Source organism: Rousettus aegyptiacus, unplaced genomic scaffold, assembly GCF_014176215.1.
Source record: "Rousettus aegyptiacus isolate mRouAeg1 unplaced genomic scaffold, mRouAeg1.p scaffold_m13_p_4, whole genome shotgun sequence".
In the NCBI taxonomy this organism is placed as follows: domain Eukaryota; kingdom Metazoa; phylum Chordata; class Mammalia; order Chiroptera; family Pteropodidae; genus Rousettus; species Rousettus aegyptiacus.
This window is the reverse complement of record NW_023416307.1, coordinates 28,823,654-28,838,770: the sequence shown is the minus strand read 5'-3', so window position 1 is coordinate 28,838,770 and position 15,117 is coordinate 28,823,654. Positions and strand designations below refer to the sequence as shown.

The window sequence follows — 15,117 nt, the reverse complement described above, 5'->3', positions numbered from 1 at the left end:
AATTAATCTATATAATTTGCTTTTCTTTGATTAAATGGTTAGTTGAAGAAAAGGGCAGTAATAAATATTTTGAGATAGTATTTTTTAGAAATTCTACTTTGTCTTCAAGAAGGAAAGTCCAATGTGTGTATATGTGGGTGGGTGACAGTGGGTGAAGGGCATAGTCGTAGATGAGGATTCTGGAAAACCGAAGGTTATTACTAGAATATTGGTTGCTAGGAGTTGAAGAGTTGAACTAGAACATAGAATGAGAGGAATAACCCAAAACAAATGTTTCTATTTAAAAATTTTAATTTGAGCTAAATTTAATGGGGAGTTAACTTGATTCTTATTTTTTATTTCAAAGTTTGCTCTAGTTTATTTCTAAGTAGAATTATTGGTAGTCTCTTTGTTTTAACTCAAAACATTCCTGAAAACTAGAGCATAAAGAATATTTATGAAGCCGATGTTTTCCCTTAGGAATAGTTCTGAAACTGAATGTTGACTTTCTGACCTAGGAGTTAGCATTTGATACACCATAAACAAGACCAGCCATGCCTCATGATGATTAAGTAATTACTGTAAATACCTATCATATAACCTAGTAAAATTGTAATGCCCATTCGATAAAATGGTCATGGATAAACTGAGTACATCTTTTATACAAAGGAATCCAATAAACTATATACATTTTGGGGGGAACATTAAAAATGTCATGTTTCATTGACTGCTGATCCTTTCCATGGTCTCTCTGAAGGCAAGGAGGTAGTAAAACGCTGCCTAAATGAGCCAACAGAAGATTTGAGAAGTTCATTTCGCTTCTGAGTCTCACATATGGTCCCTCTCCATTCATTCTAATATTCTATGGAACTATTTTCTAAAATGAATGTGCCAGTTGGTTTATTGAAAGCTAGCTATAATAAACATTAAGCAAGATTCAAAATAATTTCTTGTGCCTCAGTTTTTGTTAAAGAACTTGGAAATGATAGTGCCTGTTTCTTTAGCTATAGTCTTATGGCAAGTAGGGTCTTCTAAATTATTCCTCCATTATCAAAGTAGTCCATGTTCAAAAGGTAATTAGTGATGCTGATGATAAGGTGTTTTTGTTGTTGTTGTTGTTGTAGTTGTTTTTTTACTGAAAAGCATTTTACAAATAAGAGCTAACCATCTACTTTCTCTTTTACTCTCCTCTAACTCCCTAAATAGTTCAGAGTTAAAAGATGGCAACTTAGAGATAGACCAAAGTAAGGCACCAAAACGCAAGTGGGGTTCAATTACTTTGTTATGCATTTAGCTACAGACCTACTCCTTACTTTGCTAATCTCACAATTACAACCAGACTATTAGCAAAATCTTGTGACAAAGGAGTTTCAAAATACCTTTCACAGAATCCTCAAAAAGATAATACCTTTAATGTAGCTTCCTTTAATCCTCAAAACAGGTCAGGTAAAAGTGGCAAGCCTGTGTGTTAATTAAGTGCTAGGAAATGGATGAAGCAGCGAAAAGGCAGGGATGAAGAGTGGTTTCCTAAAGAGGAAAAAGGATAGTTGATTTCAGCAGTTTTCATATGAAAAGTTTAAAACCGTGGTTTATTAATACTGAAATGCCATTTAAATTTTTTATTGATTTATTTTTCATTGTGATATAATTGGCATATAACATTATATTAGTTTCAGGTATACAAAATAATGATTCAATATATGTATTTCAAAATGATTGCCATGATCCATCACCACATATAGTTACAGATTAAAAAAAAATAATAACAGTCCTCACCTTTTCTTAGGTGTTGACTTCTCTTGCAAATTAAAAAATTATGAATTCAATTTGCAGTAAAGAGATTTAAATAAAAAAACTTCAGACACTGAAAATTATTTTCTCTAGGATCCTAAATATCATTAATTTCAAGTCGTCTATTTTTACAAATCATACACTGGCTGTGTCCCTCAAGTCTATTTTTCTGGCTTTCCCCTATTTGGAAAATGAACAAATATTATTAGAATGACAAATTTACTAGAACTGAAGAGAATGCTTAGGTCCCCAAATGTTACCTTAGCCCTACTCAAATGTAAGACTTTGAATCTCTTTAATTACTGCCTGACTTAGAAATAAAACATTAAATTAGTGAGATTCCTCAGGATTTATACATTTTAAACTATATATATGTATATATATGTACATATATATAGTTCACAATATGGCATATAGAAATATAATTATATAATACTATTATTAAATTGATAAAAAAATATAAAATAGAACTAACAACAGACCTAACAAGTATAAGCAGCTCACCTATTACAAGCTCTACTCAAAGGCAATGTTATGTAAACTAAATTTATAGGCCCTGGATAACTTCCCCAATGTTGGCCTCTCAAAAGCTCTGCACTGATGTGTTCAAGAAACTAGCAGCATACTTCACCTTGGAAAAGTAATATTATAAAGACACTGCCATTAGTGATTTTATGTACTTCTACATACTCTTCTTGAATTTGAAATAACGGATAAGTTTAGGTAATAATTTTTGTTCTCTTTCAAATTTTATGACTAAAATATTGAATTGTGTTTTATGGCCTACATTTATTATTTTCTGTAGAGTCAGCCAGCAGCTTTAGGCAAAGAATACCTTTGGAGTCTGGAATCAGATGCAAAGAAATAAGAGGTTTAAAATGAGTAATCATGTATTCTGGAAGCATAAGGCATTTCCAAAGTTTCTGAAATACAACTAAATAACTGCATACTGTATAATATATGAGCAATAATTCCCCAACTGTCTGTATAATTTCTTTTTTCTTTTGAGGCTAGGATAATTTTCTATTTGAGTATGGTCCAGGATTATAGCTATAAAACTTTATTTTCTCCAGAGCAGTTTTGGGAGTTTTTTTGGAGGAACAGTTTTTTGTTTTTTGTTTTTAGCAAATTGTACACTGGCAATGGCAAGAAATTTTCACCTATGAAGACTTTAACAAGGTCGCAGGGATTATTCAGTCTTAATTTCTAAGAGTCAAACTGAAAGAGGAATATTTAAAGTGGTAGATTCAATAAGTAAAGCTATATATTATTGATGCAACAGAATAAAATTCTAAAATGTCTCTGTATCTTTTTCTTTTTAAATAGGTTCTCCTCATTTTGATGGACCAGATACAACTTATTATAACTTGTTTGAAAATAATGAAAACCTGGTTTTCATTGGAAAGCACAGGATTTGGACCTGGATTCTTATCCTGTGAGCTCCTAACTTTCTGCATGACCTACAAGGTCCTAGAGCTATTATAGTCACATTAATAAATTTTGGTTTCTTTATTCACCAAACTGTGAGTCTAATACATATAGTCCTCAATTTAGGATTTCTCAACTTTATGAGCATGGGAAAACCATACATGTAATGAATTTCATGAGATATTCAACACTTTATTATAAAATAGGCTTTGTGTTAGATAATGTTGCCAAATTTACCAATATCTGTAGACATATATAAGTGTTCTGAGCACATTCAAGGTAGGTGAGGCTAAGCAATGATGTCCCATAAGTTAAGTGCCTTAAATGCATTTTTTGACTTATGATATGACTCAGTTTACAAAGGGCTCATCAAGAAGTAACCCCATCATAAGCTGAGAAGCATCTGTCCTTAACCAGGCTGTGATAAGTGATATAGTGCATTTGTACATGAAAACATTTTGAGCAAGCTGTTATTAGGGAAAAGCATATGCCAGGCACACTTAGTTTTCATGACAGTATACATGTCACAGGCTAGCTAGGTTGTAAATTCAGTTTATTTCATGGCTTTTTTGCACCCTCTAACTTAAGAGCCAACCTAAACAAATTCTGCACCAGGACTGTCTATATGTTGTATTTGGCTAAACGGATCTACTCTCATTTTAAGCACTCACTGGCCATTATTGATATTGATGACCAAAATCTGGTAAGAATATACTAAAAATTAAGCAGTATGTAATAAATTCCATGATACCACTGAAGCATTTGAGAAATAATTTACTTTCTTAGAATCCAGGTCAAGTGCAGAAACAAAATTATCATTTATGCAGAACCTCAATTTTCCCTTCTCAAGTACATAGAAAGATCAACTGCACTACGGGTTTTCTTTGACGAGGTTTGTGATTATTATGTTTGTTTTACTTGTTTTTACACAAGGAACCTCTGTTGGCCTTTAAAATGTAATTTAACAATGTAACTGATGTATTTTTTGCCACCAACAAAATAAATGCATATGACTAAATGAATGCATACTCATTTCAGCCTGTGAGATTTGTTTTTAAATTATTCTATTTGCAGCGAGGGGAAAAATATGAGATCATTTCTTTCCCCTCTGCCAAAAGCAAGTTGATTTCCCCAACCTACGTGGGCAGGTGAGCAGTAAGTCTAGCGTACTAGCGTGCTACCGTGCCTGAGTCTTCCGACTCGTGTCCCGCCATCTGTGGACACACACCTATCAACACCAGTACACTCGATGGGGCAACACTCAGTCCGCGCAGCATCTCCAGTTCCACTACGATTGTGCTGACTACGTAGCTGTATCCCTGTGTCTATCGCAACTGTCCATTGGATAGGAAAAGAGAGAAAGAGTACTCGATAGAGTGCAGTTGCTCCCATCCATTCTTTCCCACTTATAAATACAACTTACTACTCTTTTCCCACGTGCGTTCCGAGTGCTGAAACACACACACACACACACACACACACACACACAGACACACTGACACACAGACACACACACACACACACACTCGCATGCAAACTCATACACGTGCGCACCGTCCCTTGCCCAGCCGCAGGCCGGGACACGTGTCCAGCGCACCCCAAGCACCCCGCCGCGGGCTCGGCCGCCTCTCCGCACCCACCCACACTCCACGTGGCCGCACCCCGGCGCCGGGCGGCCGCGGCGCCCACGAGTCCCTCGCCGGCCCCCGCAGTGGGGGGGAAGGCGCGGCCCTGGGGTCGGACGGACAAAGCGGGCGTCCAATCGAGCCCGGCACTGCCTCCCCGAAGGGAGGGAGCGGCGGCTCGGACGGGCCCAATGAACGGGGAGCCCGAGTGGGACTTCCTCCCGGAATCCCGTTGGCCATAATAGCGGGGCCGTGGGTGACACGTAAGTGGGGTGGGAGGTGGCGGCGGCAGAGGCTCGGCGGCCCCGTCAGTGACCCCGGCCCGCCTTTCCCCAAACCCGGCCAGCGGCGGGCCCCCCACCCGTCACCCACCCTCGCGGCCGCGCGCGGAGGCGCCGCCTGGAGCCCGGGTCCCTTTGTTGGGGGGCGCACCCCCTCCTTTCGGTGGCAACCAAGTCGCGCGGCGCAGTGGGAACCGCCGCGAGGGGGCGGGGAGCGGCCGGGCGGGACTCCGAGCGCCGCCGGGCCAAAAAGTGGGGCGAAGAAGAAAAAGGCCGGCGGCGCCTGGGGAGCGGAGCGGAGCCCGCCCGCTCAGAAGTATGCGGAGGGCCCCCTCCCGGGCCCCGGCACGCGCGCACAGCGAGCCTCGCAGAAGTTCGGCGGCGGCCGCCCGGGCGGCGTCGATGGCTGCGCGCCCCAACGCGCGCGGGGGCTGAGCGGGCGCCACTTCCCCTTCGGCCCCGCTTTTGTGTCTCGCTTCTCCGCATGCCGCGTCCGGCCACTGCCTGCGGCGGCCGCTGCTGAGGCGCTCGCTCGGGCCGAGCCGAGGAAGAGACCGCGGCGGCGGGGCGGCCGCGGCGCGGGGTCCAGGCGGGACTATGGGAAACGGGATGTGCTCCCGAAAGCAGAAGCGGATCTTCCAGACGCTGCTGCTGCTCACTGTGGTCTTCGGCTTTCTCTACGGCGCGATGCTCTACTATGAACTGCAGACGCAGCTGCGGAAAGCCGAGGCGGTGGCGCTCAAGTACCAGCAGCACCAGGAGTCCCTGTCCGCCCAGTTACAAGGTACGGTTAACGGGACGCACGCGGCCAATGGCCAACTTTGCCCCGCGCCTCCGCCCCAGCTGGAAAAGTAGCTTTGGTGAGCCGTTGGCACTGCGGCTGCCACCTCTGACCTTCAGGAACATCAGAGGCGAGCCCTGCAGGGTCACCAGGGCCCCACAGTGTCAGGGGAGATGACATCTACACCCCTCCCGGCTTCTCCGGCCGGTTACATTTGAAATGGGTATCTCCAGCCCCTATTTCCGCTGGGCGTTGGGTAGGCGAGTGGACATTGAGTCCTTTACCCCAGCTCTTGTCAAAGGCCCAGCTGCAAACCTGTAGCCCTCGTTCCGCTTCTGCCAGCCCATCCCGGAGGATTTCCTGGTTTCTAGGTATTTGCTTTCCATTTGACTTTGTCAGTTGGCTAAGTAATGGGGAGGTCGGCAGAGATCTCTCAAACTGTGCTGATTTTTTTAAAGAAATTAAGCCATGACCCAGCGGCCCAAACTAATGGCCTCGTCTAGTGCAAACCAGACCTGCTGTTTTCTGTTAACTTAGTAGGGTGACTTCAGAGATGTTGGGTGTGTTTGAAAAGTCCTCGCTACTCTTGTTCACCATCCTACAGGTGTGTTTTTTAAATTTGTCTTCCCGAGTAACTTTTAGTGTATCAAAGTTAGGAGTGGGTGGTTGTGGGTATTTTACAATTATCCTTGAGAAGTCCAAGAAGAGAAACACAGTTTTTCACTTTGCCAAACACAGTAAACACGACTTGGGCAAGACCTACAGAAAGACTTAAAGCTCCTATTCTTCTGCTTTAGAATCTCATTTAATGTAAATTTCAGAAACATAAATGATGCATGACTGCACAGTGAGCACTACTGTGGTGTTCGGCGAGAGCACACTTACCCTATGTGTCTATTTCGAAAGCTTCTTGTACTTGTGGTTAGTTTTCAACACATGCAGTTCTCTCCCCAACGGATAATAAAACTAAGTAGCAAAATGTTGAGTCTTTGCTAATAATGCAAATATAGCTTTTCATATTACTAGGAAGATACGCGCTGAATAGGTCTGTCAGTGTACATATATACAAATATAAAACAGATGCTTTTTCGTTGCTTCAGCTATTTTGAGTGTTTTCTAGTAAAAAATAAATAAAATGAGAGAATGATACACAGCTGATTGCTTGCTCATATTTACTCTTCCCAACTTAGAAGAAAGGAAGGTATTTTTAGCCCACTGAAGCTGCATAGCCACAGGCAGTGAAAATATGTGAACTGGGCTTGGTTCAAAAAAAAAAATCTGTTTTGATTCAGTCTTAGGTTAAGATTTTTTTTCTTTAAACTTATTGATATTTACCCATGAATTGTTGTATGCCAAGTATAGTTATTTATGTATTTATTTATGATATCAGCAGCTTCGTTGTACTTGTGGTTAGTTTTCAGTACAGTCAGACTAAGGGAAAAATGTACTGCCTAATAGTACAATGGCAGGACTGGATTTTCACACTCATGGCTGGAAGGAGTTTGTGTGGGGGATTACATGAGGTTGGTGCCTTGGTCTCTTACTTTGAAACCCATGCAAGCAGTCACTGTCATGTTCTCCAGTAAATCCTTAGCACTGCACAGTGCCTGACACTCATGAGAGGATCAATATGTATTTATTGAATCAACAAACAAAATTATTTTAAACTGGTGAGAAATTAATCCCACACACTTTGGTTTCTCAGGCTTCACTTTCCCATCTCTGCTTTTTGGAAAACTAAAATAAATATATATTTCACCCAAGTAGTACATTCACCACAACTGTCAATGCTGAAACTCATTGGCCAAAGCCCTAATTTCTGAGTCATGACCTTTATTTGCAGTATTCCACATTGAAAACTCAATCAATTTCTTCTTTTATTTGCCTTCTTTTGGTGGTGGTAGTAGTGGGGGAACATGGTGGTAAGTGGTCAAACAGGACCATTAAAAAACACAATGTTTGCAGCAAGAGGTGAAAAAATGTTGCACCTAGTTCGAATGAGTTGCTTTAAAGTCCATTTCTTAATTTATACTTTTGCCATTTCCTCTTGAGTTGTGCTGTAACAATTATGATTATGCATGAAGAATTATTTCCCAAGCAGGGTACAGTTTCTTTCTTTCTCTTTTTTTCCAATGGATTCACAGTTGACTTGTGTAGCATTTGTTTTGGATTTCACATCTGCAGGCCATTTAATGAAGATTTTCTGATGGTGTGCAGGTTTGTTTCTCTTTTCCAGTGACAAACAATGTTTTACTCAGCAATGCTATGTACCACCTGCATTTGCTTTTAGGGCATTAGACTCTCCATTCTTAAGATTTATTTAGTTAAGTGAAATCTCTTGACCTGGCTTGGATTAAAATCAGAGTTCATTATAAGTGGCCTTCTTTAAAAAATATGACTCTTGAAATGTTTAAGTCATTTGGACCTATAATCTGAAGGTATTCATTTGTTAAGTGAGCATATTTAGATCATTTCAGTTTAAGAATGGACTGTAATCCAGAGCTTATTTGGAGAGTTGGTTATGTCTAACTCCTGGTGCATTTTGTAGTAGAACAGGTCCATAAGTAGGAAACAGTGGAGGTTGACATGGGGGAAGTACCAAGACTAGGCAACTCCCCTCCCCCACTGAAAACAAATGTGTGTGTCTTTACCAATCTGTCTGTCACCTGTACAGTCTGTTAATTATACTAAGAAGCAGGGAGAGGTAACGTATTGGTGGCAGAGGCAGTACTAACGATCTTTGACCAGCACAGTGTTTCCTTAACCTTTAAAAAAATTTTTTTTAAACTCCTTTCAAGTGGACCATGCACCATGCTCTGAGTCTACACATAATGGTTCTTAGCTTTGACCATGAGAATTACCTAGGCACCTTCCAGACCAATTAAATCACAGTCTTTGGGGGTAGAAACCACCTGGCAATCTCTTCAGGTGATTACAATGTGCAGCCAGGGTTGAGAACCAAAGCTCTATAATCTTAAAACCGAGCCACTTCACACAGTTACTTTAGCTGTTTGGCTGCAAAGACATTTGAGGTTTGTGTTTTTTTTTCACCTGGATCATGTAATTCACATTCTAGTCCTGTAACCTTTTATGTGAACTTGGGCCTCAGTTTCTCATTTATGTTATGGAGATTAGAATGACCTATTCCATAGGGGTATTGTGGGGATAAAAATCCTGATTAAGCTGCTAACACACCTGGCACATAGTAGGTACTACTCATTACTGTAGTCATAGTCCCTCTTTCAGGTAAGATATTTCTTCCCAGGTTAGTCATGAGTAAAATTTTTAAATTGACAGAATTTGTTTTTTTTTTTTATAGTTAGCCACCTCCTTTTATTGTTCTTAAGTGAACATCAAAGGAAATAGGTAAACTGTCATAAATCCGAGTACTTTGGAGCAGGGACTGTCCCTGACAATTTAGAGTATCGTTACTGATTAACTCTTCTGTATCATTTCAGATTAGGATAGAGTGTAAGTGCTAGAGGTAAGCAATGACTTTTTGAGATAAGATCTGGGAGAGAGCTATAACTTTAAAATTTTTTAAAAAGTAGGAGCAAGAGCCCCTCATTCCAAAAATACTGTATGGCATGATTGCAGTGCCCTTGGTTTTCCCAGTGATGACCAGAACCCATCGATAAGAGGTTTATGTCATGTTTTCTATGCTCCTCTTCCAGATAAGTGTATTATAGCAATTAAAAAAAAAAAAGTTTGCTGTTTCTAAAGGTAATAATGTTGTTTAAGTTAGCTGTCCTTTACATTGTGTTCCCCTTACACACAGGACAGCTAGCTTGAGTGTGAACACATTATATTGTAACTAGTTCCTCTGTTTTCAACCTACCCAGCATGTGATTTTTTTTTTTTTTAAGTCTCTTTCAGCTCAGGCCCAGGCTTTTTCTTTTTTCTTTCATATCTTCATTTCTAGTACTTGATGCCTGACATCTACTGGGTTCTCAATATCGATATTGTAATTTATACCTGTGTAGTATTTTTCTCTCTGCCTATGAATGTGCTTATATGTGGGTGGGCAGTAAAGTGAAGTGAATAAGGGCTGAGGAGTCAGAGCACTTGGATTTGAGTTTTTTTTTTTTTTTTTTTTTTTAACCAGCCATGTGATATTGGGCAAGTTACTTTTCCATGACCTGTTTCCATCATATGTATTAATCAGGATAATAGTGCTTATAATAAGTTGTCATGAGGATCAATAGTTGTTAGCCAGTATGTAATGCTCAGAAGTGTGTAGCTTGCAATTTGGGCTGTTGGGGAAATCTCACGTACAGCAGACTGGTTCACAGACCTCAGTAATTTAGACCCATGGGGATGGGCAGTGGATGGTAGGTATACTCATTTTTAAGTGAAAACTTAGGACTTATAAATGTCATTTAGATATTGTCTATTTTCACTGAAGGACATCAAGCTGTTTTTGTTTCATTCTGTTCTAAGAATGGAACTGAAATAATTACTCCTTAAGTTTAGTAGTTTTTATTTGTATGTAAAAGTATGCCTTAAAATTCATTCCCTGAATAAAAGATAACACTTCTAGATACTTTTTGAAAATTTTACTCAATTAATCATTCCGTTGATTGTATTTGATTGCACAAATATGTATGATTCCACACATTGCGTCTGCAGGAGGCATTCTTGTAAATTGGAACATGCCTATATTGGTTGACCACGTAGGAGAATTGCTCACTATCTGTGAGCCTTTAGTTTAAGTCCCATGTGGACTGAAAGCCTTACCTTTCATGTTTTTTATTCTCTCCCGCCTTACCAAGAACAGTTTTTTAAAGGGCTGGTGCACAAGACCTGGTTTCAGTGACTTAAGAAGTAAGTGAATTGGAGTTGGGGTAATGATGACTGAAGCTGTCATGGACCAGAGTGCAAAAGATTTGGCAGAAACTGGAAGAAGAGGAGAGAAGGGGACTAATATTAGTTTATGACTTTGGAAGCATTGAGAAAGATTCTTGCTCACATGTTTATGTCTAAAAAAGGAAGAAACAGACTAGTGAAGGGAGAGTGGGTTTGGCTTCAGATACAGTTTGAATGCAACTCTGGTGTTTACCAGTAGAGTGACCTTGACCAGGCAAGTAATGTCTCAGAACTTCTTTGCATGTGATTAGGAATAAAGATGTCTATCTTGCAGACTTGTATGGATTAGAAACAATACAACTAAAGTGACTAGCGTCAGTCCTAGAGCTCATTGCTACTACATTTATTAGGTAACCAGGACTGCTGTTACTGAATTAGTGTTGGGCTGTTTTTTTTGTTGTTGTTCGTATTGCCCATTTACTACATCTGATAGGTAATAGTGTTACTAGTTGTGTCCTAAATATGACTTTTTTTCAGAACCTTGTGCCCAAATTGGCTGAAACTTGTATTTAAGATACTTTCACTCTTTTTCTGCCATTTTGACTTTTTTTTTTTTTGGTAAGAAAAGACCTGAAAACACTTTACATGGTAGCAAATAAGAGTTGTTGTTTTTCATTGTGACAACTGTGTTCTTATTTTATTATTGAGGACAAAATAGTTTTGCTTTTTAGCCAGTCAGTGGTTTGTGGGTTTTGTAGCTTCGTTTGGAAGTGAAAGTTATATATAACTTTATTATAAAAGAAAAATGACCAACTATATTTTCATTTCAAGCCACTGTTATTTGAAGTGAATTTATTGTGATAGAATTTCGAAAATGTTTTTGGAGGAATTATTTTAAATACATAACTTTTATTGAGTGTCTATTGTGTTCAGATACTGTGCTTAACTAAGTATGTTACATGCATTTTCTCATTTAAAAGTAACACAATTACTTTAATGTAAGTGAGCAATCTTAGGCTCAGAGGGGTTAATTAACTTGCCAGTGTCAAGGTCTAATCTAATGAAACTAAACTTAGAATCCTAATATGATTTCCTAGCGCATGTTCTTTTCACAGTACCCCATCGCCCGCAAAAATTGATTATTTGATGTATCATTTTCAGAGTGTAGGACATTTGCTATTACAGAAGTTGATTTTGGTTGATACTGGAGTTGATTTTAGGTGTTATGCAGATGCTGCATCAAATAACAGAATCATATAATAAAAAACATATGCCCTTTTAAGAGAAATTCTTTTTCAGTGTGTTTTTGAGAAGTCAGGGAGAAATTCTCAATTTAATTTAATGCTAGACTCTCTCTCCTAGATAGAGTTGTTCATTTGTTTTTCTCAAAAAGAGCATACTTCCTGCAGCCAGCGGCAGCCTGATAGCTAGAATTTAATAATTGTTTTGTTGATGTATTGCATTTAAATTTTATGGTTACCGTCCATTAGTGCTGTGTAAGTCAGATTTTTCATTTACAATGTATTAATATAAAGTTTCCTTTTTAGAAGTGTATTTTAGGAGAAAAACTGAATATTTGGCAACCCATAATACCTGTACAGGTTTTGTGTGCATAAAGTAAGAACTCTTGTTTGAAGAACTTGCATGTCTGCAGTTTAGGAATGAAGTTTAACTCTGATGTGAACACGGAATTTTACAGTGAAGAAAAACTATCCTGAGGCTGATGAATCACTCATCATGTGTCTCAAGCCAAGCTAAGTACCCACATATCGAGACTTCTGATGATACAGTGTAGCGTGCTTCCACTGTGCCCAGCCCTCTGGAGAGACCAGCAGCACCCTCTTCTCAATTAGAACAGAAATGGGTGTTGCTATTTTTAACAATGATATGTATTTCTGAATAACATATTTGTGTTCTTTGTTTTTATTGGCCTCTGACTGCTTATTCAGAGGACATGCCAGTCATTGCCCTTCACTAATAAGCCTCACTAAATAGGCTCATAGCCAGGAGGGACAAGGGCATGCAATAAATTGCTCTTTATAACAGTGCGACATTTTTAAAAATACTGCTGTAGCTATTTTTTATATATAAAATGTTACACTATGCTAGTGAATAGAAAAGTTTGAAAGATACGCTGTCATTCTGAAGGAAAAGGCATTATAGAACATTCAACTACACCCTTCGAGAGTAAATGAATTTAAGAAAAATCTAATTATTTTAGGAAAGTTAAACATTCAATTTCCCATTTCACGTCTCATTTAAACCCCTTCTTTAGGTGGAATTTTTGTTACAAACAAAAAACATCTGCAAATCAGGATACTTAAGAGAGCTTTGGCTTGTATGCTTTCGACAATAACTCGATGTTATAAAATAAATATCCTAAATATAGATTAAAATTGGGTAGCTGATAATTGCTAGATTATTTAGTTTGGTTAGTGTAGAACAGCTTATCATGTTTTACACTGGTAAGATTTAATATTATGAATCTATAATTTCCACTATGTTAATGTCTTAAACATTTCAAGAAAAATTTTAAAAGGACTTTATATCCTTTCTAAAGGTTTGATACTATAAAACATGTTAAATTGTACTGATGTCAATCATCCCTTTTATTGGAAGATGAAAAATAAGTTCTCTTTACTATATAGGTGAGCATCAGCTCAACATACAGAAGTCATCTAAGTTTGACCTGGGTGTGGGCGAAGCTCCTTGGGTGTAGTTTCTCACATACAACTTCTCAAGTATAGTTCTTCTTCGTCTGTAGATCTGTGAAACTAGTGTAAAGATTTCTGGCCTCAACACAACCAACATAAAACAGAGGGGCAGGCGTAAGCTTCCTCAATATTTTTGTTCAACAAAGTGGAAAATCCAAGGTATGTAGGAGTCACTGGTTTATAGCAGTTCTGAAATCTGGGCAAATGTTCTTTGACTAGGTTTTCAGGCCTGGGAATATTTCTCCATGGCCGTTGAGTCTACCCTTTGGGCTATCGATTCCACTCTTAGAGTCATTCTTCCTTTTTCATGAAAGACGAAGAGGTGAGTCTCTTCAGCCTGCTTGCTGCCAGTAGAGTTTTTGGGACCTTTGACTTTTTTTTCATTTAGTATTGTATCTGCCCTTTTCAGTCCAAACTGGCAGTTTTTGCTGATTAAAATCCTCTCAAAACTTTTGTAGGTCTCCTGTGAAACTTGTTAGGGTTTACTCTGTTAGACAAAAACCATACCCACATATTTCTTGGAGATAAATCCTTCCCTACCTTGGGCTTCTGCTGAGACAGTGTCCTTTAATTTCCTAAGAACTTTTGAAAGAATCTGTGAGCCACACCCTTAAACTTTTAGGAAACCCTATCATCTGACTGAATGGTAGTGCTCAGAGACACAGCATTTCCAAGGTCTTAACAAAATGATTTCAAAAGCCACAACTTCCGGTCTCACCTTTAGATCATGTCTTTTTCTTGTACTTCCCTGGAATTGTCTTTGCTTGGAAGCCATTTCTTAATTTTAGCACTTTTTACTGTCCAGAGAGACTGAGAATTTTCAAAACTATCAAGTCCTTCCTACTTTTTGCTTAGTAGTCCTACTGAAGAAGGGCCTAGTTGGAACCCCTGTAGTAGAGGCCTCACAGTGTTCCCTGCTTCATTTTTCATTGCCCTATAGCTTAACAATAGATTGTCCCCAGAGGCTTGACCCAGAGCTTGGAACTTCCCCTGCCATAGAATGTTGCCCTGAAACTTAAGATTAATACCCTTATACTTACTGATCACAATCTTTCTGGTCTAGCATTTTTTCCAGACTACGCCCATCTTTGTTCTTGGGTTGCCATTGCCACCGGAGGACCATGTTGCCAGAGGAATAGCTCTGAGAGGCATAATAGGCCCTCCGGAACTGCCACGCATCCCCTGGAATAACACCCAGATTTTCCCTTAAATACCCTAAGAGGGACTGAGGAAGCAAAGCAGTTTTCCGAAGGTGTTCACCTGCTGCCCTCTCAGATCGCTGGTGCTCTGACAATAAGCGCTTTTTATAAATGTCCCAACTCTTGTGTCAGTCTCTTGCCTGAGCGGCACAGGCAGCAGGAGCCCCGGACTCGGTTGCCCTCTGGTTTCACTTCCCTTGTCAATTTATCTTCTCACAGTTTACTGTAAACATAAGAAGAAACCAAGTAGCATCTTCAACACTTTGCTGGAATAATCAATTACCTTAGCTAACTCACCCAGTTCCTTTGGCACATTTTCATTTAACTGCAGTTGACTGCAGGTCACATCACTGTACAGAAATGTGGGTATTGTCGAACCTTCTACCACTACATAAGTTTTAGTTTCCAATAAAAATTTCTTCGGTTTCATTTACGCCCTTACTAGCAATCTCTTCCCAGTCCAAAATTCTGTGAACAATGTGTTCAAAGCACTTTACACCCTTCACTCGCACT

The 15,117-nt window shown here is 39.4% G+C and overlaps 1 protein-coding gene across 5 annotated transcripts in view; it reads left to right on the top strand.

The window, feature by feature from the left end:
• Positions 1-5,552: 5,552 nt before the first annotated feature.
• The window catches only part of GOLIM4 (golgi integral membrane protein 4), a 68,910-nt gene continuing 59,345 nt past the window's right edge, over positions 5,553-15,117 (top strand). For 3 of the 5 annotated variants that reach the window (XM_016148140.2, XM_016148141.2, XM_016148139.2), the window contains exon 1: positions 5,554-5,888. In XM_016148140.2, coding sequence (XP_016003626.2) covers positions 5,702-5,888 — 187 coding nt within the window. In that variant the 5' untranslated portion in view covers positions 5,554-5,701. Of the gene's footprint in view, positions 5,889-15,117 lie in introns of all 5 variants that reach the window. The other 2 variants (XM_016148143.2, XM_016148142.2) reach the window with 1 other exon arrangement.